The 25937-nt window shown below is 40.5% G+C and overlaps 1 protein-coding gene and 1 pseudogene across 2 annotated transcripts in view; one reads left to right on the plus strand and one right to left on the minus strand.

The window, feature by feature from the left end:
• Window positions 1-25937, plus strand: part of RNF121 (ring finger protein 121) — a 78133-nt gene that overhangs the window by 7374 nt on the left and 44822 nt on the right. For both annotated transcript variants that reach the window (XM_008707287.2, XM_040630798.1), the window contains exons 2-3: window positions 22070-22107; window positions 25188-25329. In XM_008707287.2, the coding sequence (XP_008705509.2) occupies window positions 22070-22107; window positions 25188-25329 (180 nt within the window). The remainder of the gene's footprint in view (window positions 1-22069; window positions 22108-25187; window positions 25330-25937) is intronic.
• Window positions 8205-8303, minus strand: LOC121102995 (annotated as a pseudogene).

Raw genomic sequence — 25937 nt, forward strand, 5'->3', positions numbered from 1 at the left:
TGTTTGTCCTGAAGGCCTAGTCCACGAAGGCCAACCCAAGATAGTCCATCTGGTGTCCTGCCTTATCTCCACTTTATTTCTTTGTGTTTTCCCTTCTTGAAGTCGTTTGTTATCTTTTTGCTCCTCAGAGGAAAATCTGCAGGTAAACATAAACTCATTAGTTCTCTCGAAAGTGCAACTTTCCCAAGGGGATGCTGAGTTGTGGCCATGGGGCTTTGGCCCTGGGCAACTAGGGAGAAACAATGGGGAAAGAGGAAGCAGGGAATGAGGCAGAGAGCATAAGCATAAGCCTGCCAAGGTTTTGTGTTCCCTCTGTTCTCCTTCCCCTTTCCCAGTAGGGTGTTCTCGATAACTTAATGTGTCTGTTACTTAAGAGGACTCCAGTGACATTTTACTCCCCATTGCCCATAGGATTGAGCCTAACCTGAGTCTGTCAATTAGCACCCCGCAGAAACAGTTTTTTCTCCTATTCTAATGACAACAATAGCTAACTTTTTTAATGCATACTGTGTACCAGGTACTAGAGTAAGCATTTTGCATGGCATTAGCTCTTTTAATTCTCTTTTAATGCTATTATTATGTTCATTTTCTAGATGAGAAAAACGGAGACACAGCTAAGTAATTTTACTTTATTCAAGATTGCCTAGGATGTAAGTGGAGGTAGGGTTTGAACTTGGCTATAGGACTCCATGATCTCTCTTGCTGGTGTACTCTCTGACATGGACTCACTATTTTCAAAGTTCACCACATCTTTATTAAGCATTTAATTATGCCAGATACTCTGTTTGGTCTTGGGAATTCATAAATGGAGCAGAGACTATCTCTGCTCCAAAAGAGTTCATGGTCTAGTGGGGAGAGGAACCCATCAAGTGTTAATGACAATATAGTATAATGAGTAGAGTTACATACAAGGCACCACAGTGTATTTGGGAGAGTTAGGGAAGACTTAAGAGAAGATATGACATTAGGCTGATTCTTAAAGGAGGGGTAAAAGTTTACCATATGAATAGGAAACCAGCTTACACCAAGGTGAGTAAAATCACATATGTGAAAGAGTGGAGGCATGGAATCTCTAATCCTTAAGCATAGTATTTTTCACTACTAAAACATTTGTTGATAACTGCTTCGTGCAAGGTGCTGTGTTAGGCACTTAGGTTGAGAGACAAGATGCTAGATCATGTTTCTGGCTTTCAAGGAGCTTACAGTTCTGTTAGAAAATAGGACATGAAGTCCAGTTGGAAAGGTAGTGGCTGTAATTATAAAACAAGAGGTCCTAATTACCTTATCAGAAGGAAAAACAAAGCACTATTGGGGAAGTAAATCTCTTCTCATTGATATGGTTAGGGAAGACTTCATGGAGAAGGAGCTTTCTGAGCTGGAGCTTAATGGATGATTTAAATATCACTAGAGAGAGAACATCAGGAATAAAGGCCCCTAAGTCAATGTGAAAAAGAAGGATGTATTTGGAGATCGTCAAGTAGGTGAGGACTGAGTGCTACATCTAGAAACATAGGTTGGGGCCAACATAAGGTTGATTTTGAATGCGAGGCTGAGGAGTTAAGACAAGTTTATTCATTCCTTCCGTCAACAATTAGTGAGTGCTTATATATGCCAAAAACTGTGCAGGGGACACAAAGATGAAGACCTGGCTCCTACTCTCAGGGGGCTGATAGTCATGGAGGAGAAGACAGACATGGAAACAAATAATTGTAGTATAGTGTAAGTGGGTGTTATGTACCGTGGTGACCCAAAAGAGCGAGTGATTAACTCTGCTTAGGCTAATCGTTAAAGACTTAACAGAGAAGATGCTTGAGTTTGTTCTTAAGAATTAAATTTGAGTTCAATAGATGGGAGTCTATGAGGTAGGGAAGAGAGTTCCAGCAAATTGAAAAGATACGCAAAGGCTTGCAGGCATTAAACAACATGGAATATTTTGGGAACTGAAAGAATTTCTGTATAACTGAAGTATAGGCTAAATGTAGGGGGATAACAGTGAGCAATAAGGTTGGAGAGGCCTTTATAACAACATGCTGAGAAGCTTGGGCTTGTAACATGTTCAGATCTATGTCTCAGAATGATCAAGTCTGATAGAAATGTAGAAGTTATTTTTGGAGGGATCAGGTTGGGGAAAGAAGAAATTAGTTGGGAGTACTTCAGTAGCTAAGAGATAATGAGGATCTGAGCAAAAACAAAGGCAGTGAAGGTGGAGAAAAGTGAGCAGCTATAAAAATATTAAATAGCAGTGCTTCCACTTATTTTTTTGTGCTTTCCATTCCTCTCCCTAATTCATTCACTCACACATTCGTCAAGCATTTATTAAATATGTCATCTGCATTGTTCATTCAGTCTTTCCTTCTTCAAATACTTGTGCCTTCACTATGACAGGCATTTTTCTAGGTCGCAGTAACTCTGCAATGAACAAGACAACCAAGGTTCTTGCTCTTGTGAAGTTTACTTTCTAATGGGGGCGTGCAGAGAACGAAAAGAGATAACTCCCAATGGTGACAAGTCGTCTGAGGAAAGTAGGGTGATGTGATAGAGAACAACTAGGAGAGGTTATGAAAAGCCTATGAGGTGATACTTGAACCAACACCTGAATGAAGAAGAGCTAGCAGTTTGAAGATTTGGAAGCAGACATGTGTCAAGTGGAGAGAGAAGTACAAATCAGTGGAGTGAGTTAGGCATGTCTCGGGACCAAAGGGAAAGCCAGTGTGTCTGAATCATAGTCCGAATCAAGGTAAAAAAATACCAGTGAGGTCAGGGAGTTTGGCAGAGTCAGATCCGTAAGGCCTTGTGGATATGCTGCTAAACATGTTGAATTTTATTGAGAGTGCAATGAAAAGATTTTGGATGCTTTGAAAGGTGACTTGGTTTGCATTTTCTAAAAAAGATTTATTTATCTTAGAGCGCCCGAGCAAGCGTGGGGGGAGGAGCAGAGAGAGGGAGAGGAAGAGAATCCCAAGCAGAGCCTGAGGGGGGGCCTGGATCTCAAGACCCTGAGATCCTGACCTGAGCCGAAGGCACTTAACCAACAAAGCCACCCAGGCTCCCCTGTGGTTTTCATTTAAAAAAGATCTTTCTGGCTGCTTTGAGGAGAATGAATTGTAGAGGGGCATTCAAGGAGAGCAGTTATGAGACTTGCAGTAGTTCAGGTGAGAGAGATGATAGCATTGGGGGTGGGATAGCAGAGATGATGGGCAAAAGTGGATGAATTTAGAATATGTTTTGACGTAGAGCCTACAGGACTTGTTGGTGGATTGGATATCAGGTATAAAGGAAATAATCAAGCTTGACTTTCTGGGTTTTGGGATTTGTTTTGCTTTAACTTGACTAATTGGCAACACCATGGTTAATGGTACCAGGTATTGAAACAGGAAGAACCAGGGTAGAAATTTTAGGGGGGGAAAGAGGAAATGTGAAAAATTCTGTTTGGCCATTCTGTTTGACATCATCTCCACTGTTTGTTCAAGGGAGAATTACTCAGTGTCTGTGTATTTCCAAAGCATGTGTTTTTGTGTAGTGCTAGGTGTGAAGTATGAGGGGGATGCTGAATGAGTAAGGCCCATTCCTCATCGTCAAAGCCGTTAACGTTAAGTAAACATCCATCTAACATTTATTGAACATATACAGTGTACCAGATTATAGGCTAGTTCTTTGTTGTTGTTGTTTTTTAAAATTTTATTTATTTATTCGAGAGAGAGAGAATGCACGTGGGGGGGGCAGAGGGAGAGAGAGAATCCCAAGCAGACTCTTTGCAGAGCACAGAGTCTGATGTGAGGCTCAATCCCACGACTCTGAGATCATGACCTGAGCCAAAGTCAAGAAGAGTCAGATGCTCAACTGCTCAGCCGACTGAGCCACCCAGGCACCCCCAGGCTAGTTCTTTGAATGAAATACAAAGGTGAATAAGATTCAAATGATCCTCAGACCCACTTCACATCCAGTAAGATTGCTAAATGGGAGAAAATACTTGCAAATCATATATCTGATGAGGAACTTGCATTCAGAATATATAAAGAACTCTTACAACTCAATAAAAGATAAATAATCCAGTAAAAATTGGACAAACGATTGGAATTGACTTTTCTCCCAAGAAAATATACAAATGGCCAGTAAGTGCATGAAAAGATGTTAAACATCATTAGCCATCAGAGAAATGCAAATCAAAACCACAGTGAGATACCACTTCATGCCCATTATGATACTGTAATAACAAGGACATAATAACAAGTGTGGCCAAGGAGGCGGAGAAATTGGAACCCTCATGTGCTGCTAGTAGAAATGCAAAGCAGTGTAGCTGCTGTGGGAAATGATTTGGTGGTTCCTCGAAAGGTTAAGCATAGGGGTGCCTGGGTAGCTCAGTTGGTTAAGCATCTGCCTTCGGCTCAGGTCATGATCCTAGGGTCCTGGGATGGAGCCCCACGTCAGGCTCTCTGCTCAGCAGGAGCCTGCTTCTCCCTCTCCCTGCCACTCCCCTGCTTGTACTCTCTCTCTCTGTGTCAAATAAATAAAATCTTAAAAAAAAAAAAAAAAGGTTAAGCATAGAGGTACCAGATGACCCTGTAATTCCACTCCTAAGATATATACTTGAGAAATAAAAATGTGTGTCTACACAAAAGCTTATATACAAATGTTCATAGCAATATTATTCATAGTAGCCCCAAAGTAGGAACAGCACAAATGTCTATCAACTGATAAATGGATAAATAAAGCATATATCCACATAGTGGAATATTACTTGGCAAGAAAAAGGATACATGTTAGAACATAGATGATGCTTGAAAAAACATGTTGTCTGAAGAAGCCAGTCAAAAAAACTGCATTTTATATGATTTCATTTATATGAAAGGTCCAGAAAAGGCAAATCTATAGAGATATAAAGTAGATTAGTGGTTGATTAGGTTTGAGAGTGTGAATGCAGAGTTGGCAGATGAGCGTGAGGTTTGTTTTTAAAAGTGATGGAAATGATTTAAAATAAGATGGTTGCATAACCCTGTAAATATATGAACAATCATTCAATTGTCCACCTAAAATGAATGCTGTACATCAACAAAGCTTTTAAAAAAAGATCCTTGACCTCAAGATGCTTAGAGTCTAGTTATGGGAACAGACTCGAACAAGTATAAAAACTAATAAATGTGACCTTGGAGATGTGTGTAAATTACAAATGTCTGCAGAAGAGGAAAGGAGTCACTGCACCTGAGAAGATCGAATAGACTCTAAGCGTCCTGAGAGTGAGAGCTGTTATTTATTTATCATTGCATCCCCGGTCTAGAACTTACCGTATGTTCATCTAACAGTTGTTGAATGGATGTGTGCATGAATAACTGTAGAGAATGTCTCATGAAGGAGGTGATACTTGAACTGCATCTTCAAGAGCAAATAGAGACAAACTAGACAGTGAAGGTGAGGAAAGAATTCTCAGGAGAGAAGGTGGCAAAGCGCTGATGGATAAAAAGGAAGTGCATTTTAGACTAGTAGGTGCTTCAGTGTGGCTGGAGTATAAGCCATTTGGTGGACAGTGGTGAGATAAGTAGCTGGTTGGACCAGATTATGAAGTACCTTGTGTGTCATACAAAGAAGTTCGGGCTTTAATCCAAAGGCAATAGAAAGTTATCAAGTCTGTCTAAGTAGAGGGCTGATGTGGTCAGTTTTGTATCTGAGAAAGATCAGTGTGGCTGCTCTTATATGTGAATCTGTTCTGGAAGATTAGATTCAGGGAGATCACCTTGGAGGTCACTGCGATAGCCTAGGAGAGAACAAGGGATAAAATCTGAACTAGGGAGGTATGGCAATGAAAAATTCAAGGGAGATTCCATAGAGGGGTAGATGTGATAAGCAGATGAATAATCCAGACTATGAAGGTTTTAGGAGTTCATAGAAAGGATAGTTTTGCTCTGGAAGGGTTTCTGGAAGAGGTGGCATCTGGATTGGGTCCTAGAAAAATGGGTAGAAAGGTATAGAATATGTGGGAGACTGGAGGGCATGTAGGAAAAAGTGAGAGAGGAGGGCCAGGTGGGGAGGAAGCTAGTCTGAGAAGTAGGAATTTGATGGGAAAGGAATTGAAGAACCAAAGAATGGTAGGTGCCCCCAAATTTGATAATTGTTGAATGGGAGAAGGTCATTAAACTATTCCTCTCCTTTTATATATATTGGAAAATATTAAAAAACCTTCCCAACTCAGCTAACTTAGGGGATGAACTGGCCTTCCCAACTCAGCTGGCCTGGCTTTCTGGTGATGACAGGAGAGGTGGGGGTGACGGGCAGACAGCAGCCACAGCAGTTGTTACTACCTACCAGCATCTACTTTCACTTCCCTGCTCAAAGTGTGCTTGCTGTCTGTATCAGGCCTTACAGTTTGGCTAAGCAGATCCAACATCTGCATGATTCCCAGCTGATTCATGAGGTCTTTTTTAAAATTGAGGTGGTTGCACTTTGATTTATCGGCCTTGAATTGTTGGCAAGGCTACAGAGTTGAAGAAGAATGTGAACGAGAGGAGAATGGTGAGCTACAAATATGGAGAGCCTGTGAACCTTTGTACTTGTTATCTTAATCACCCAGTGGACCAGAGCATCTGTCCCCATACGATAGAGGAGGCAGCCAGCCTGGTGTGCTGTATTCCTACCAGGTCCAGGAGCTAGCTAATCTCTCTTTTCTCTGGGCTTACATAGCATTTTGTTTAAATGTCAGCGGTTATCCTTGTCATACTATTTTATGTTTAATAGTCTCTTGTGTCCTGTCTCCTCCCCACCCCTCCCCTGCTCCCCACCACCTGTGAATACCTCAAGGGCAAAGATTGGGCTTATTCATCTCTAATTTTTGTGAAAGAGTGAAGTCTCTAGCTGCATGGTTGATCAGTCTCTAACTTGGAAGGATCAGCTGGGACCTCTGAAATGCCAGTTTGCCCTGGTGGATGGGGTTCCAGAGTTTACGGCCCTTTGCAGTTAGCAGGCACTTGAAGCCAGGATAAGAGGCCATCCCCTGACTGGTAGATATTTCTGATGCATGCCTGTGGTAGTCAGTCAAAGTTTCATTGATTTCATTTGGTAGCATACTGTTAAATCACACCTTACCACACTGAAGGCATTTTGTTTTTAGTTCTGTGGTAACTAGGGAAACTGGCAGTTTGGAAGGCCAGAGTATTACAGATAGATTTGGTGTGAATTATTACAGCATTTTAGCTTTGAAGGACCTCTAAAATCACCTAAGCCAACCCCCTCATTTTCTATTTGGGGAAATTGAGGCATAGAGAAAGTTCCCTGTTGTTGATATACAGCAATTAATAGCTATGCTAGATTACTAGCTCTTCTCAACTGCTCTTCTCTTCAACTGCTCTTCTCTTCACTGAGAAAGGTAGTTGTTGCCCTAAAGCCATTTATTGGGGTGAAAAGTGGAAATGAGATAAAACCCAAGGAAGTAAGACATACTCCATGGGGTAAGTTTTACTGGCTGTCTCACCCAGCATGTTCTTCTGTTGTTGGAAACCTTTTGGGGAAACTGGTGTCTACAATGTAGCAACAAAATAGTCTCCCTTTTCACTTTCTTCTCTTACCATGTTTTTTTTTTTCCTTCCTAACACTACCAGAATTTATTTCATATATATTAATATAGCTTATTTACATGTTTATTATGTCTTCTTATTAGAAGGTAAGTCTTATAAGGGAAAAGACTTTGTTTTATGCTTGTCTTGTGATTGAATGAACAAACAAATATTTATTGGGTACTTTCAAGATGCCAGGTACACGCTTCCCATGCCTTTGGTGTTTGCAGGCCAGTGACATGTCTGTTTCTTTTTTTGGGTGTGATCATTCATGAATGTTCATGAAACCTTTCTTGAACACAGAATACACGTTATTGTCAAGTGATTTTCTCATAACTTTATGGTGTTCATATGATTAGAGTGAGGCTACTTTTTATTGTGGATTTAGGCAGTGAGATTTAGTGTGAACTTAAACCTCATGCTACTTGATCAGATAGGCCCAGGAGAGAAGAGAATCTTAGAAGCAGTAGAGCAAAGTGACTTGGCAGCTGGGGAGAGAACACTTGGTCCATAGCTGTGGGGAGACAGCAGGACCCAGGACTGACTTATCCATTAGGCACAGTAGAGCACAGTGCCCAGGGACCCACAAAAATGTCTTAATTACCTTTAAGAAGAAAAAAGTAAATACAGTCCAGTTTGGAGTATACATCTTAATAGCAGTGCAATCATAAAATATATTTTTGCAGGTCATCCTTGCACAGGGGCCATGCTAATCTTCTCTGTATTGCTCCAATAGTGAGCACTGTATTTAAAAATATATACATATGTGTATTTTTTTTAATGGCGAAAGGGCCCCACAAAGGCAGAAGTACCTGGGCCCCATGAAAATCATAATGTGACTCTAGGAAAACTTTGTGACTAGTCATTGATTTGGTCATTTGAGGCCCTGTCTTTGATTTCTCCCATAAGTTCTGTGACCCTTCCCCATCACTCTCTGCCACTGTGATCTTCAATGAGTCATTTCTCTCCTTTATATCTCATGTGTGCCTACTATAAAGTGGAAACATTTGTGCTCCCTGGGCTGAGTAAATTCATACTTTTAAAGCAGCCGAATTATTTTATTTTTATCTGTCTTCTCAAGGGCAAGAAAAAAGTCTAGTTCATCTGTGCATCCCCCTGCCTAGCCCCGGACCTGCACATTTAGAACAGGAGTACCTTAAGTGAGAATTGAGTAAATGAATAAATGTATCAAACTTCACAGATAGCTTTGAGGCCTTATTTATTTGTTTGCTTGTTTATGTACTTATTTATGGTATTATATACAGTTTTCCAGCTATCTTTTGGTCTTTTCTGAGGTTCTGTCAGCAAAATTATAGAGCTGTGGGAACACTCAAGAAAATGATGTGGAAAACAAGGGTATTGTACCATTTGGAGAACAGCCAATGTGAAGAATCAGGTGCACATGGGGAATGAATAGTCTTCTGAACAAATGATGCTGAGACAACTACTTAGCCACATGCAAAAGAATGAAGTTGATCCCTACCTCATACGATATGCAAAAATTAACTCAATATGGACCAATGACCTAAATATAATAACTAAAACTATAAAATTTTTAGAAGAAAACATGGTCCTAAATTGTGGCCAAATCATGATCGTTTCTTAGATATGACACCAAAGGCACACGGAATTAAAGAAAAAAATAAGTAAGTTGGACTTATCAAAATGAAAAACTTTTGTGTTGCAAAGAACACCGTCAAGAAAGTAAAGAGAACCCACAGAATGGGAGAAAATATTTGCAAGTCATATAACAGATAAGGGACTTTGTATCTAGAATATATAAAGAACTTTTACAACTCAACAATAAAAATGTAAATAATTCCATTAAAAAATGGACAAAAGTTTCCGATGTGGCATGTAAGAAGCTTGGAAGTCACCATTTTGTCCTAACAACAAGTAAAAAGCTAAACAAACTGAAAAATCATTAAATCTTAGATTTGTAACAGAAATGAGTTCGTAAGGGCAAACTGCTGCCCAGAAAATTGGAGAGACTGATAGTTGAATACAGAGAATCACAATTTATAGGAGCAGACACGTGTGTGGGAACCAGTCCTGGAGTAGGGAAACCTGGGCTGTAATTATTGATGAAGGCTCACTTTGGACAGCTCTGAGAGTTAAAATAAGCTCCAGAGGGACTCAGTCATTGAGGTGCGCCTCCCTCCAATTATGTGAGTTTTACCTCCTGGATATCTACCAGGTTCTTAAACTGAGTATTGAGAAAAATCCCCTCATGCTTCTGGTGGGGGGCAAAGGAACTATTTAAAAATATTGCAGAGCACTCTGTTCTTAACGAGGTCTGCCATCAGGAGAAACTAGGTAACCGGAGCCTAACTGACCAAGGTGAAGGGAAATACCCAACTCCAGCCCCTCTAGACTTCCACGTGGGAGAAGGGAAATGCCAAACTCCAGCCCACTCAAGCCGTTCTCTCCCACCTAAGAGGGGTGAGTGAAGAACTGAGAAGCACTTGTGAAGTTCATGCTCCAGAGGCATAGGCTCACTAAAAGACTGAAATTCAATCATTGGACTATAGTATGTTTCTCCTCCCCCCATACCTTATTACCACATTACTAAAGGCCTATTTAGTAGCAGTTCCTTTTATTTGGCATATCATGCCCAGCTATCAAGAAAAAATTTTAAGTACCAAAAGACAAAAAGCACAGTTTTTTGTTTTTTGTTTTTTAAGTAGACTCCCTGCCCAGTGTGGAGCCCAGTGCAGGACTTGAACTCTCGACCGTAGGATCAAGACCTGAACCGAGATCATAGTTGGATACTTAACTGACTGAACCACCCAGACGCCTCAAAAACACAGTTTGAAGAAAAAGACCAAGCATCAGAATTAGACTCATGTATGGCAGGGATGTTGGAATTATTAGACCAGGAATTTAAAATAACTATGATTAATATGCTCATAGCTCTAATGGATAAAGCATGCAAGAACAGGAGAGAAATTCTAAGAAGCACTAGAGTTCAAAAATACTGTAGCAGAAATGAAAAATGCCTTTGATGGGGTTATCAGTAGACTGGACATGGCTGAGGAAAGAATATCTGAGCTTGAGGGCATCTCAGTAGGAACCTATTAAAGTGAAAAGTAAAGAGAAAAAACAGAAAATACAATATCTAAGAACCATGGGACAACTCTAAAAGTTGTGATATACATTCCTATGATCTGAATGTTTGTGTTCCCCCCAAATTCCTATGTTGAAATTTTAATCCCTAAGATGATGGTATTAGATGGTGGGGCTTTTGGGAGATGATTAGGTTATAAGGGCAGAGCCCTCATAATTGGCATTTGTGCCCTTATAATGAGGCCCCACAGAGCTCCCTAGCCCCTTCTACCATTTGAGGACATGGCAAAAAGGTGGCCATCTGTCAGCCCAGAAGCCTTGCCAGACACAAAATCTGATGCCATCATCCTGGACTTCCCACCCTCCGGAAGTGTGAGAAATAAATGTTTGTTGTTTATAAGCCACACCCAATCTGTTGCATTTTGTTACAGCAGTCCAGACAAACTTAAGACATTCACATCATGCGAATACCAGAAGAAAAGAGAAACAGAAGAAATATTTGAAACAATAATGACTGAGCATTGCCCAAATTAATGTCAGACAGCAGACCACAGATCCAGGAAGCTCAGAAAACACCAAGCAAGATAAATGCCAAAACAACAACAATGAAACAAAAACCTTCCTTAGGTAGCCAAAAAACTACACCTAGACATACCATTTTTCAAACTAGAAAATCAAAGATAGAAAATCCTGAAAGAAACCAGAGGAAAACCCACCTTGCCTACAGAGGAGCAAAGATAAGAATTACATCCAAGTTTTCCTCGGAAACCATGCAAGCATGCAAGCAAGAAGAGGTAGAATGAAATGCTATAAGTGTTGAGAAAAGGTACACCTGAGTGACTCAGTTAAGTGTCTGACTCCTGATTTCGGCTCAGGTCATGATTTCAGGTTCATGAGATTGAGCCCCACGTTGGGCTCTGTGCTAGGCACAGGGCTTGCTTAAGATACTCTCTCTCCCTCTTTCATCCCCCACCCCCGCTCACCCTCTCTAAAAAAAAAAATAGTGTTGAAAGAAAACTCCACCAGCCTAGAATTCTTTACCCTTCATGAGAGAAGGAGAAATAAAGACAGACAAAAATGAGGGAAGTTGTTCCCAGTAGACCTGCCTTGCAAGGAATGTTAAAAGAAGATCTTTAGAAGAAGGAAAATGATAGAGGTCAGAAACTCAGATCTACATAAAGGAAGGAAGTATCAGAAAAGGAATAAGTGAAGACAGAATAGGAATATTTATTTTACTTACTCTTTTTTAATGAATGATTGTAAATTTTGTATTTTTAATTTCAGTTTTCATGTGTTTGTTACTAATATATAGAAATGTGTTTTTTTGAGTGTGTTTATATTGTATTCTACCATGTTGCTGAACTCTTTTATTTTAGGATTTTTTTTTTCTTTTTGTGGCTTCTTTGGGATTTTCTATGTAGAACATGTCATCTGCAAATAGGGGTGGTTTTATTTCTTTCTAATTTGTGTGCCTGTTATCTCCTTTCATTGCCGTATGCTGGCTAAAAACTTCCGTATTATGTTGAATCGTAGTGGTGAGAGTAGACATGCTGACGTTGTTCCTGATCTTAAAGGAAAAGCATTTCGTCTTTCACCATTGAATATAATGTAAGCTATGGGATTTTTGTAGATGCTTTTTTTTTTCTTTTAATTGATCTAGCATAGTGGTTTTTTTCAAAATAATAATACAAACACTATTTGATTGTGCATTTGTGTCTGTGTGTGCGTATAGGTATGCTTATACAAAAGTGAAATGAATGACAGCAATCAAACAAAGGATGAGAGAGAGAAATTAGGATTATTTTGTTGTAAGATACATTACCCATGAAGTGGTATAGTATTATTTGAAAGTGAACTTAATTAGTTTTAAGTGTATACTGCAAACTCTGGGGCAACCATTAAAACAAAAACAGAAATATAAGTGATAAGCTAAGAAAGGGGAGAAAATATAATTATATAAATTCTCAGTTAAAATCACAAAAGCTTGGGGGTGCCTGGCTGGTTATCGGTTGAGCTTCTGACTCTTGATTTCACCTCAGGTCTTGATCTCAGGGTTGTGAGTTCAAGCCCCGTGTTGGGCTCCACCCTCGGCATGGAGCCTACTTTAAAAAAAACATCACAAAAGCTTGGAAGGGAAAAACAGGAGCCAAGAACAACGACAACAAACAGAAAATATTAACAGATATAGTAGATATTAATCCAGCTGTATCAGTAGTTACTTTGAACATCAGTGGTCTAAATGCACCAATTAAAAGATTGTCAGAGTGGATAAAAAAACAAGATCCACTCTATATTGCCTACAAGAAACCCATTTTAAGTAAAAGGACACATATAAATTAGAAGTAAATGAATGGAGAAAGATATACCATACTAATATTAATCAAACCAAGGCTAGCTATATTTCAGAAAGAGCAGACTTCAAAGATTTATTTATTTTGGAGAGTGAGCATGAGCAGGGGGGAAGGGCAAAGGGAGAGGGAGAAAATCTCAAGCAGACTCCCCACTGAGTGTACAGCCTAATGCAGGGCTCGATCTCATGACGCTGAGATCATTACCTGAGCCAAAATGAAGAGTTGGGTGCTTAACCAACTGAGCCACCCATGCACCCCAGTAAGGGCAGATTTCAGAGAAGGAAAGTTAGTAGGGATTAATATGGGCATTATGTAGCGATGAAAGAGTCAGTCCTACAAGAAGACATAACAGTCTGTAATATGTATGTGCCTAACAAAAGGGTGTCAAAATATGTGAGGCAAAAACTGATAGAATTTTAGTTGGAGCGTTCAACATTCCTGTGTCAGAAATTCAGTAGGCAGAAAAGTGAGTAAGTACATAGCTGAATTCAGTAACGCCATCAGTCAGCTGGGTATAATGGATATCTGTAGACTGCTTCATCTGACAACAGCAGAATGGAGACATTCTCAAGTTTACGTGGAACATTCACCAAGATAAACCACAAAGCGGGCCATAAAACACAACTTAACGAAGGATAGGATAGGAATAGGATAGGAATCATACATTGTCTCCTGCCAGAACATAATGGAATTCAGCTAGAAATCAATCACAAAGTCAGCTAGAAAATCCACAAATACTTGAAGATCAAACAACATACTTCTCAATTAACACATGGATCAAAGAAGAAATCTCAAGAGAAATTTAAATATATTTGAACTAAATGAAAACAAAAATACAACTTACCAAAGTTTGTGGGATGTAGCAAAAATCATTCTTAGAGGGAAGAGAGGAAAGATCTAAAATCAGTTACCTGGGCTGGGTCCTGCACCTGCCAAGTTAGACTGTCCCAGGGCGGGAGATTGAGGACTTCCAATATGACGAAGACTTGGAGACATTTCTACCCCTTCCCGTGTGGGGATAACTTACGCATCACCAAGGAAGATTAGGAGAATGGGGAAGACATGGCAACGTGTCCAAGCTGCTTTCCCATTATAAAAGTGATTTATGACAAGGATCAGTTTATGTATGGACAAACAGCCCCAGCCGCTTCCACCCACAAAGAATTAGTTAAATACTGAAGAAGACTTTAGGAATCCAAATCTTGAACGTTTGGGAATTAGCCAAACTGGAAAATTCAAATGTAAATTACTGCTTTCTTCAAGAGGACAACCATTCTGTAGTTGGCTCTTTTGTTACAGTGTGGATCCTTGCCATTGGCTGCTGAGTTCATCTCCAATTAAAGAAGCAAGTCGATTAAATAAGTAAAATCTTAAAAAAATTAAAGAAGCAAGTCCATGACATGAAAAAATAGGAAAATAAAATAAATAAAATTAATCACCTAAGGATCCACCTTTGGAAACTAAAAAAGGAGAAAATTAAAACTGGATTAAGCAGAAGAAAAGAAATAATGAAAAACAGAGCAGAAATCAATGAATTAAAAATAGGAAATCAGTAGAGAAAATCAAAATCAAAATCTGATCCTTTGAAAGATTGGTAAAACTGGTAGGTCTGTAACCAGGCTAAATAAGAAAAAAAGGACACAAATTACTCATACTATAAGTGAAAGAGGGGACATCAGTATCTCTCTTGAACATCAGTGTAAAAATCATCAGTAAAATATTAACAAATTGAATCTGACAGTGTATAAAAAGAATCATACACCATGACCAAGTGGGATTTATCCCAGGTATGCAAGGTGGTTCAATGTTTGAAAGTCAGTTACTGTATTCCATCACATTGATAGGTTAAGAAAAATTACATAAATGTATGAATAGATACAGAAAAGCTTTTGACAAAATCCCATGCCCATTTAAGATAAAAAATTCTCAGAAAACTAGGAATAGAGGAACTTCCTCAACTTGATAAAGAATATCTACAGGGGTGCCTGAGTGGCTCAGTCAGTTAAGCGTCTGCCTTCAGCTCAGGTCATGATCCCGGGGTCCTGGGATCGAGCCCCACATAGGGCTCCCTGCTTGGCAGGAGTCTGCTTCTCCTTCTCACTCTCTGTGCACACTCGCTCTATCTCTCTCTCAAATAAAATCTTAAAAAAAAGAATATCTACAAAAAATTACAGGTAATATCATCCTTGATGGTGAGAAGTTTGAAGCTTTCCCACTAAACTTAGGAACAAGGTAAGGACGTCCACTTTCACACCATGCTTTTCAGCATCATACTGCGGAAATCCTAATTAATGTAGTAAGAAAAGAAAAGGGACTAATATACAGATTTGGAAGGAAGAAATAAAAACATCTTTATTCATAGATGACATAATTATCTATGTAGAAAATCCAAAAAATATCAACAAAAAACCTCCTGGAACTACTGTTCGATTATAGCAAAATTTCAGGATAATGTAAATCTAACAAGGTTAATAAAAAAAAGCCAGTTGCATCCTATATATCAGCAATGAACAAGTGGAATTTGAAATTAAAAACACAATATCATTTACTTTAGCTCCATAGAAGTGACATATAGCATGAATACTAATAAAAATCTAGCACAATGTTTGTAAGATCTATATGAGGAAAACTATAAAGCTCTGATCAAAATATTAAAGAACTGGGGTTCCTGCGTGGCTCAGTCAGTTAAGTGTCCCACTCTTGGCTTCAGCTCAGATCACGATCTCAGGGTCCTGAGATTGAGCCCTGCATTGGGCTCTGTGCTCACCGCAGAGTCTGCTTGGGATTCTCTCCCCTCCCCCACACTCCCCCCCTCTTCCTCTCTTGCTTGTGCTACTTGCTCTCTGTCTCTCAAATAAATAAATAAAATCTTTAAAAACATATTAAAGGAGAACTAATTAAATGGAGCGATATTCCATGTTCAGGTATAGGAAGACTCAATGTCGTCAACAAGTCAGTGCTTCCCAACTCGAATTATAAATGTAGTGCAACGCCAGTCAGAATCCTAGCAGGTTATGTTGTGGATATTGACAAACTGATTCTAAACTTTAAATGGAGAGGCAAAATACCCAGAATAGCCAATACAGTATTGCAGGAGAAGAACAAACTAAACACACTATTACCATACAATCCAGTAATTGTGCTCCTGGTGTTCCCCCATAAGAGTTGAAAATCTATGTCTACATAGAGACCTGCACACAGATGTTTATAGCAGCTCTATTCACCGTTGCCAAATGTTGGGGGTAATCAAGATGTCCTTCAGTAGGTAAGTGGGTAAATGGTGGTACATCCAGACAATGGAATATCTTTGTGAGTATTATTCACTAAGAAGAAATGAGTGATCAAACCATGAGAAGACACAGAGGAATCTTAAATGCGTATTACTAAGTCAAAGAAGCCAGTGTAAAGAGGCTACATATGATTTTAACTATATGACATTCTAGAGAAGTCAAAACCGTAGAGACAGTAAAAAGATAAGTGTTTGGTAGGGGTTGGGGGGATAGAGGGATAAATAAGCAGAGCACAGAGGATTTTTAGGACAGTGAAGTTACTCTGTATGATATCCGAGTGTTGCGTACATCTCTATATACATTATACAGCTGCCCAAACCGGTAGGCTGTATAACATTAATAATGAACTTTAAGGTAAACTATGAACTTTGGGTGAAATGTTGTGTCAGGGTAGGTTCATCAGTTGGAACAAATATACTACTGTGGTGGGGGATGTCGATAATGGGGGGGGGCTCTGCATATTTGCATGCAGGGGACATAAGGGCAATCTCTGTATTTTCCATTGAGTTTTGCTGTGAGCCTAAAACTGATCTAAAACAGTCTATTTTTTAAAAAATGGACAAAGGATCTGAATAAACTTTTCTCCAAAGAAGATATATAAATGGCCAATAAGCATATGAAAAGGTGCTCAGCATCATTATCCTTCAGGGAAGTGCAAAATTGAAAATACACTGCAATACCATTTCCCACCCTCTTGGATGCTTTTATCAAGAAGAGAATAACAAGTATTGTTGAGGATGTGGAGAAATTGGAACTTTGATACAGTGCTGATGGGAATGTAAAATGGTGCAGCTGCTGTGGAAAACAGTTCGGCAGTTCCTCAAAAGGTTAAGCATAGAGTTACCATATGACCCAACAGTTTTCACTCCTAGGTATATATACTCAAGAGAAATGAAAACATGTCTACCCGAAGACTTGTAGACGAATGTTCATAACAGCATTATTTGTGATAGTTAGGAAGTATAAGCAACCCAAATGTCCAGTAACTGATGAGTGGTTAGCTGTAATGTGGTATGTCCATACAGTGCAGTATTATTTGGAAATAAGAAGGAATGACCTCCACTACATGCTACAACCTGATGAACATTGAAAACATTATGCTAAGTGAAAGAAGCCTGTCACGAAAGACCACATAGTAATAGTATGATCCCATTTAGGTGAAACATCTAGAATAGGCAGTCTGTAGATAGAGACAAAGTAAATTAGTGGTTTCTTGGGCTGGGGGAGGGTGGAGAGGGATTACTGACTGGTATGAGGTTTCTTTCTGGGGTGGTAAAATGTTCTAAACTTACAAGTGGTGGCGGCACAACTCTGAATATACTAAAAAGCACTGAGTAGTACACTTTAAATGGGTGAATTTTATGGTATGTGAATTAGATCTCAGTACAGCTGTTATTAAAAGAATCAGGTGCATAGAAGTATGATTGTAGGACAAGTTGTGAAGGTGAGTGCTGGCGTGCAGTGGCAGTGCTTCTCAGACTTGAATGGGCATACGGATTACCTGCCTATCTTATTGAGTATAGATTCTGCTTCAGGAGGTCTGGGGTAGAATCCGAGTTTCTCTGTTTCTTAATAAGCTCTCAGGGTGCTGATGCTGCTGCGCTATGGCCATGCTTAGGAAGGCAGTGAAGGATGTTTGTTTCTTCAGTGAATGGAGTCAGTCTAAAGAGTGTTTGAGCCAGGAGGATTTGGCCAGCATTTTGTAGGAAGGCATAATGTAGTTTGGTGGAAGGGCGGGGGTTAATGGACAAAGTAACCAGCCTGTGTAAAGACTCAAAGACCACAGAGTATCCAATATTTGTTGGTACAAGAGGCCTGTTGCTGGGTTACAGGGGTGGGTCCCTGAATCTTTTGTACCTGAGCATTTTCCGTTTTTATGAAATTTTCTCTTGCTTTCTGCCTGACATTCTTTATTAAACTTCTTTCAAATCTGGGCTTAGGTAGGTGGGTACTACTAAGGGCCTTGTGAGCTTCTAGGAGGGGAGTGGTTGGTTGGCGAGAAGACATTCTGTGTGGGTCTTGGGAGTTGGATATGAACCCATCAATCAGTAACCGTGCCTGGAGAGCGTCCTTAATTAGCTACCTGAGCTCTGGACAGGGCACAATCAGACCGACTTACTGCTTGGACCCAGATGAATAACTCCTTAACGAGGGAGCAACTAAAGGTGTATTTCCAGATGGTACAGTTTAAATATAGCTGTAGTTTTACAGCTTTCCTTATTTTTCCACTTGTGCTAGAAGACCAGCATGGATGTAGTTTAAAGAATCGTTTAGTTCAGGAGGCAAATACTAAAGCCAATCATGTCTCTACTCTTCGCATTCATAGTACTCCATGAAGTGCTGAACAGTCCTCTAAGCCCATGGCTAGTCTCAGCCTTAGTGCTTGCCCTTCTGAGGTGTTTTCCCTGAGGCTCTGATAGCAGTGCTGTCCTGTGCTTCATCAACATTCGGTTCCACAGCCCCTCCTGGCACTTTATAAAGTGCTTCCACTCTCCCAGGAGGAAAGGCAATGAAATCACTTGGTCGCCTTGAATTTTCTTACCCTCACAGCCACACAAGTCAGAAGTCTTATTCTCTATTTTCTAGACAGAGAGACTAAGGTATAGAGAGTAGCAAGCTTGACCAATATCATGGAGAGGCACCCCCATGGCTGACCCAGTTCTTTGGATCTTCCTTAGTTTTCCCTTAAATGGAGTCGTCTTGCTTCTTTAAAGATGCAGTTATGTTGTTTCTTTTTGTTTTGACATGTAGTTTTTAAACATGATTTTCTGGGTGCCTCCTGGTGTCAAATGAATACTTCTTTCCCAGATACTTATTAAGTATTTTAAGTGTTTATTTACACTCCTATTTAAGCATCTCCAGGCGGGGTGCTGGTTTGTCAGCATACTTATTATCGTATTGGAGAGAATACTGTTCAATTCTTCTAATACTCACTGAGTGCTTTGTATATGCTCAGCTCTGTTCTGTTCTCCTTGAAGTACACAAAGCAGTATATTCTTGGCTCTGTGGGATCTTCCATGTTTATGGGATGGAAGCAAGATAAACATAAGCGGGCCAGGACTAGGGTGAAGCAAACAAGGCACTAGAGTGCAAACTTGAAGGAGGCACTCACTTCAGGGTCATGCACGTGGAGGGTCAGTACTTGACAATGAGTGCCTCCTTAAATTTTGAGCCCTAGGTCTCTTGGCTTACCCCCACCTTCCTTAGTCCTGGTCCTGGCCTTAAGAAGCAGTTGTATCAGGCCACCTGAGTGGCTCACTTGGTTAAACTTCTGCCTTAGGCTCAGGTCATGATCCCAGGGTCCTGGGATCGAGCCCCACATCAGGCTCCCTGCTCAGCAGGGAACTTGCTTCTTCCTCTCCCTCTGCCTACCCCTCTTCCTGCTTACACTTTTTCTCTCTGTGTCAAATAAATAAAATCTTAAAAAAAAAAGTTACATCACTTGGAAGTCACATCTAAGATAACATAAGACTGAATGACTGGTATGGAACAGTGCTTCTCAGATTTAACGTGCAAATGAATCATCTGGAGACCTTATTGAAAGGAGGATTTTGATTCAGTGGGTCTGGAGTGATGCCTGAGATTCTGCATTTCTAACAAGCACCCAGACAATGCTGATACTAGTCTTTGTGGCACACTTTGAGTAAGGAGAAAAATCCATGCTTCTGAAAAGCAGTGGGCCCAATTCACTAAGCTAGGGAATCAGAGCAGGGTTCTTCAGGGAAGGTAAAATTGCAGCTGGGTTCTCAAAGGACAAGTTGGGTTTGCATGGGATATAAGAGAGGGAAACATTGCAAGCTGAGGGAAGAATATGCAAAGGCCCAGAGACAGGAATGAGTCCCATGTGTTTTGAGACAGTGAACAGACTGGCTTGGCAAGACACAGGTCCAAGTTGGAAAAAAAGGAAAAGAGTTTTGATAGGTAGCATGAAACCTGTATTGGATGGTTTATTTAGAAATGTGGTCCTGGGCGCCTGGGTGGCTCAGTCGGTTAAGTGTCCGACTCTTGATTTTGGCTCAGGTCATGATCTCAGGGTCCTGGGATCAAGCCCCTCATTGGGCTCTGTGCTTAGTGGGAAGTTTACCTGTCTCCCTCTCTCTTTGCCCCTCCCCCACTTGCTCACGCACACGCTCTCTCTCTGTCTCTCTCTTTCTTTCAAATAAATCAATCTTGAAAGAAAGAAATGTGGTCCTTAATTGTCAGCTCAGGTCCCACCCAGATGGGCATTTCCATTTCTTATATCCACTTGTCCTGGGATATTCTGGGACCTCTGTTATTCTAGGGAAATGAAGACCTGAGCTAGGACACCTGAACACATTCTATGAGGCATTGTGTGAAGTAGGAAAAGGGAGGAGCTGGTTGACTTCATTACCCTGGGCAAAGCCTTGAGATATTCTTTTTTTCTTTTTCTTTTTCTTTTCTTTTCTTTTCTTTTCTTTTCTTTTCTTTTCTTTTCTTTTCTTTTCTTTTCTTTTCTTTTCTTTTCATAACTTAGCTGGGACATGTAAAAATCAGAAAGCCCTCCCTAACTAGGGCACACACATACAGGATGCCTGGTAAATATGTGCTGATTTGACTCAGTAGGAGAGTTCTGCCCATTTTACTTCAAACATTCTGTGTAAAGTACTTTTTTGAAGTTATCATAGGTACAGTGGGAAATTGGGCCTTGAACATCATAAGTACTAAAGGAATATTTGTTGATTGATATGTTTGAAGCCTTGTCTCTTTTCTCTACATGAAGAAACATTTTCAGCTCAGGTCAGTGTAAGAATGTATGAATGTAATGTTTTTGACTTACGTACTGACACTCGGTTATGCTTTTGAAGGGCTGGAAGGAAGTAGAAAACTTAAGTCCTGAACTCAAAGAGTTTAGTATTATTCTTGAGCAGTGGTTTTCAACTGGAGCCAATTTTCATCCCACGGGGGACATTTTACAATGTCTGTAAACATTGTTGCTTCTGTGGAGATGCTTTTGGCATCTAGTGGGTAGAGGCCAGGGACGCTGCTAAAACATCCTACAATGTACAGAGAGCTCCCCACCTCACCAGTGAATTAGCCAGTCCCAAATATCCCTAGTGCCAAGGTTGAGAAACCCTGCACTAATGGACAAGACTAACAAATAGAACCAGAACTTTGAAGTTGGAAGGTCATACTGCTAGTTAATAGCACAGCAGGGACTAATGCTAAGTTCTCCCTAGTCTAATGTGCTGCCTGCTGCCATGGGGCCATTTAGAATCAGATGGCATGTGACAGAATATTTTATCTAGCTTCACCTCCCACTAATCCTAATTGATACTTTTTGCTCTAGCCATACTCATTTATTTGTATGCTATGCAACTTTATTCCTTCATCTTTATGTTAGTTCCTTTGTCTAGAACATATTTCTCTCATTTCTTCCATCTGGATGATATTTCACATCTCCTCCAGGAAATCTTTGCCAGTCTGTAACACTGCAGATTGGATCAGAAGCCACTTCTTTATTCTTCCATAGCTAGTCCTCAGCATATAATAAAGATATTTTCTGTATATCTGTGTGACTTCTTGACTAGGCTGTGGGCATCTCAGGAGTAGGTTTCCTCTCCCGTCCTCATTGCCTAGCATAGACATGCAATATACTGTCGGTCATAGACATGAGATAAAGTAAGTGGTTAGAGAAGGGAGAGATCAGTGAGAAGTAAGTATTGAGGAAGGCTTCATAAAGATTGTGACACTTGAAGTTTCTCATAATTCTTTGAAGATAATGATGAATGTATGAGCACCTTATATCGGGCAGGCACAGTTCTAAGACAATGATGGATTTTTTGGTGATGTTTTTCTACAGGTTGATATGTCAGACCTCTCCCCAGAGGAGCAATGGAGGTAAGTGTGACAGTGTGGGCCCCTCAGGCTGGGAACTGTAAATTAATCCTACTAATAGAGTTGTATATCTACCCTTTTGCTTCCTTGTCTGAGGGGAAGCCATGACTCTTACTAGTAGGAGAGGTCATTTGGGATCTTTGCCAGTCCTTGGGTCACTCCTGGGTAGCTCCTTCAGTCCTGGGGAGTAAATAGGTAATTGCACCAAATTATTTATCTGGGTTTAAATACTATTCTGCCATTTCCTAGCTGTGTTATCTTGGGGAAGTTACTTGATTTCTTACGACCTTAGTTTCCCCAGTTTGCACAGTGAAGGGTACAACAGTACCTACACCTCATAGAGTTGTTGTGAGGACTAATATATGTGAAGTTCTTAGAACAATGCCTGGCGTGTGGTAAGCTTCCAGTAAGTCTTACCTGCTTTGCAGATGACTATCCTCATTAACTTCATCATCATCCACGAAACAGAGCAGAGAGCTCTGGCTGAAAAGTGGGAATAGTGTCTTCTGTTCTCAACTCTGCTAGCAACTTGCTTTGTAACCGGAGTGAGTCAACAGTCAACAAATACCTCATTATCATGATTACTCCTCAGAGAGCCTTCAGGGTGTTTGCCCCACAAGGTAGCTGACCAGTGAGCTGAAATCAACCATGTAAACTTGATTAATAGTGCAAAAAACCCCTTTCAATTAGCTTATAAAAATAGAGAATGGCAAAGATACCAACTTATATGACAAACCCAGCAAGATTTTAGAAAACTTTAAGCTTAATATGTACCAGTTGTGTACCTCAGCTATCAAAACATTCCAAAATTAGGAAGATGTTCATAGAAATATACTATCTGCTTTAGGGAGGTGACGGTGCCACTGTGCTTCACTGAGCCCACAGCGATTTTGTTGTAAACACTGCATATTAAGAAGACCTTCAGTTAGATAACATCTAGAAGAAGGCAACCAGGATTAATGATTTCCACATTATGTTATATGACTAGCATTTAAAAGATCTAGAACTGTTAGGGGCGCCTGGGTGGCTCAATTGTTAAGCGTCTGCCTTCAGCTCAGGTCATGATCCCAGGGTCCTGGGATTGAGCCCTGCGTTGGGCTCCCTGCTCAGCGGGGAGCCTGCTTCTCCCACTCCCCCTGCTTGTGTTCCCTCTCTCGCTGTGTCTCTCTCTGTCAAATAAATAAAAATCTTAAAAAATAAAAGATCTAGAACTGTTAGCCTAAAAGGGCACAAAAAAGTAGTGGTGGTAGAAAGAGGATTGTTTTTGTTTTTGTTCTTTAAAAATAAGATCATATAAATCTTTGCAAGAGCAGCATTGGGAAAGAAGAGCGAGTATGTCCTTTCTTGTTCCAGAGTATAAAATTAGGTCCAGTGGACCGAAGCTAAAGAAAAATAGATTTTGTCTTGTTATCAGAGACATTTTTAATAATTGTGGTATATCGAGAGGTAGTGAGCTCCTGCCCTTAAAGTATTGAAGTTTTATTCCTTTTTTAGCACATGTATATACCTACAATGTGCCAGATGCATGGTTCTCTAATTACTCTAAGAGGCATATGTTCTCAGCCAGTGGAACTATTCAAACAAAGATTGTAAAGATAATGTTTGCATTGGTGGGGACCTGAACTAGAGTTGTTATTCTCTGGTCTTTTCTCCATATTTCTTAGATTTTTTTTTGTTGTGTACATCCATTCAGTCATATACTGTCTGAGAATAAGAAATTTATCTGTTATCTTTATAACTCGCCACAGTCCTTAGGTTTTTAAAGTGTCCTTTGCCCTTTTAGTTTAGCTTGTCCTCACAACACCCCTATGAGGGAAGCAGCAAAGATAAGGACTCCTTGTGGCAGATGAAGAAATTGTGATGTAGAGATGTGAATTTTCTTGGCCAAGCCCACATGGACGTCTGAACCTAATTTTCTGACTCCCGCTCATATTATTTTTTTGTCAGATTCTCCCACCCTGGGTGAGTTGATGTAAGATGAACCCTGAGGTGCTGTGGCTGGCTGCTGACATTTGGCTGCCTGCTCCCCCCACCATGTTTCCTCCCTAACATTTTATTGTGAAAAATCTCAGAAAAGTTGAAAGAATTATACAGTAAACACCTTTAGGCCCACCACCAAGATTTTACAGTTAACTTTTCACTATATTTGCTTTATCATTTATCTGTCTGTAATTCATCCCACTGGGTTCATCTTACATAAAGTCTGTCATTGTCCTTGGGAACTCTATGAAGATACCATTTATGTTGTCCTTTCCCTCTCCCTAATACCCCCAAGTATAGAGAATTGGCATAAAAGCTCCTGACTACAGGCTGTATTTGTATTTAATTTTCTAATTCCTCCCTCATTTCTCTCTGTTGACTGACTCTGACTCTATTCTTAGAGGAAGGTATAGGCCAAGGGAATCACTTGTTGCCAGTTCTCTGGACCAGAGAATGCCAGCCTTAGGTTAAATAAGAGTTTCCAGTTGACTCTTCCTTAAGCTCTTGAGGAGACTATTTACCTGTAGATGCCGACGGTGAAGACACTGTTGGATTAGTATAAAGTGGAACCAGATTTTTCAGGCTTTAGCTAGTCTTAGACTAGGATCCCTAGTCACGACAGAGGGTAGGACAAATAAAGCAAGACTTTAACCCTGGAATTAGTACACATCTGCAGTAGTACTTCTTTATTGGTGTCATAAATATCATTGACTAAGAGTATGAGACTTTATGGCTATATCCTTCTCTCTGGGTTACTTTCTCCTTCCAGTGACAGGTTGAATAGTAGGACTGAAATGGTCAGTGACGACAGGCTTCTCCTGGGTCCTCTTTCCTACAGGAGGAAAGCTGCTTTTGCTCTTGGGGGTGGACAGTAGACAATCCACCTTTAACTCCCAATAGCGGAGCTTCTGACTGAGGCCCATAGAGCCCCTGTTCCTTCCAGGGTGTGTGTTTTTCTAGATCCTAATTTGTATAGTACCCTGCAGCTGCAAAGCCCAAGAATATGTTCTGAGCTATGGACTGGTGGGATATCCCTGGAAAGCACGGCCCTTTTACCAGCACACTTTGCCTGACCTGCCTCACCTCATCTGTTTGACTTTCAGGGTTGAGCACGCACGCATGCATGCCAAGCACCGCGGCCATGAAGCCATGCACGCTGAAATGGTCCTCATCCTCATCGCTACTTTGGTGGTGGCCCAGCTGCTCCTGGTACAGTGGAAACAGAGGCACCCCCGCTCCTACAATGTAAGCCACTGCCTCTCATTTCTTTTTCTGACAGTTGTCAAAAGACCCTTCCTAAGTATTCTAGGGTCCAGCCTAACTCAGGCTGCATATAGGCAGGGAATAGACAATGATAATAAATGTTATGTATGAATGGTGAACAGTGTATGGTGGGTGTGCATTTAAGAAGCAAGTGATTCAGGGGCGCCTGGGTGGCTCAGTCGTTAAGCGTCTGCCTTCGGCTCAGGGCGTGATCCCGGCGTTCTGGGATCGAGCCCCACGTCAGGCTCTTCCGCTGGGAGCCTGCTTCTTCCTCTCCCACTCCCCCTGCTTGTGTTCCCTCTCTCGCTGGCTGTCTCTCTGTTGAATGAATAAATAAAATCTTAAAAAAAAAAAAAAAAAAAAAAAAGCAAGTGATTCAGATGGTGAAAATAGGGATAGAACATGAGACTACTTTCATGGCCAGAAAAGATAGGTCTTCCCTCTTAAACATCTCGGGACAGATTCATGAAGGAGACGCTCATCAGGAACTATGCAAATAGAGGGAGAGGTGGTTGCCTTGTTGGGAAGACCAAGCGTCTAAATCTTACAGGTAGGATTTAGATTAATTAAAAAGAAAAAAAAGGCAACAA

Source organism: Ursus maritimus, unplaced genomic scaffold (genome assembly GCF_017311325.1).
Source record: "Ursus maritimus isolate PB19 unplaced genomic scaffold, ASM1731132v1 scaffold_16, whole genome shotgun sequence".
Lineage (NCBI taxonomy): Eukaryota > Metazoa > Chordata > Mammalia > Carnivora > Ursidae > Ursus > Ursus maritimus.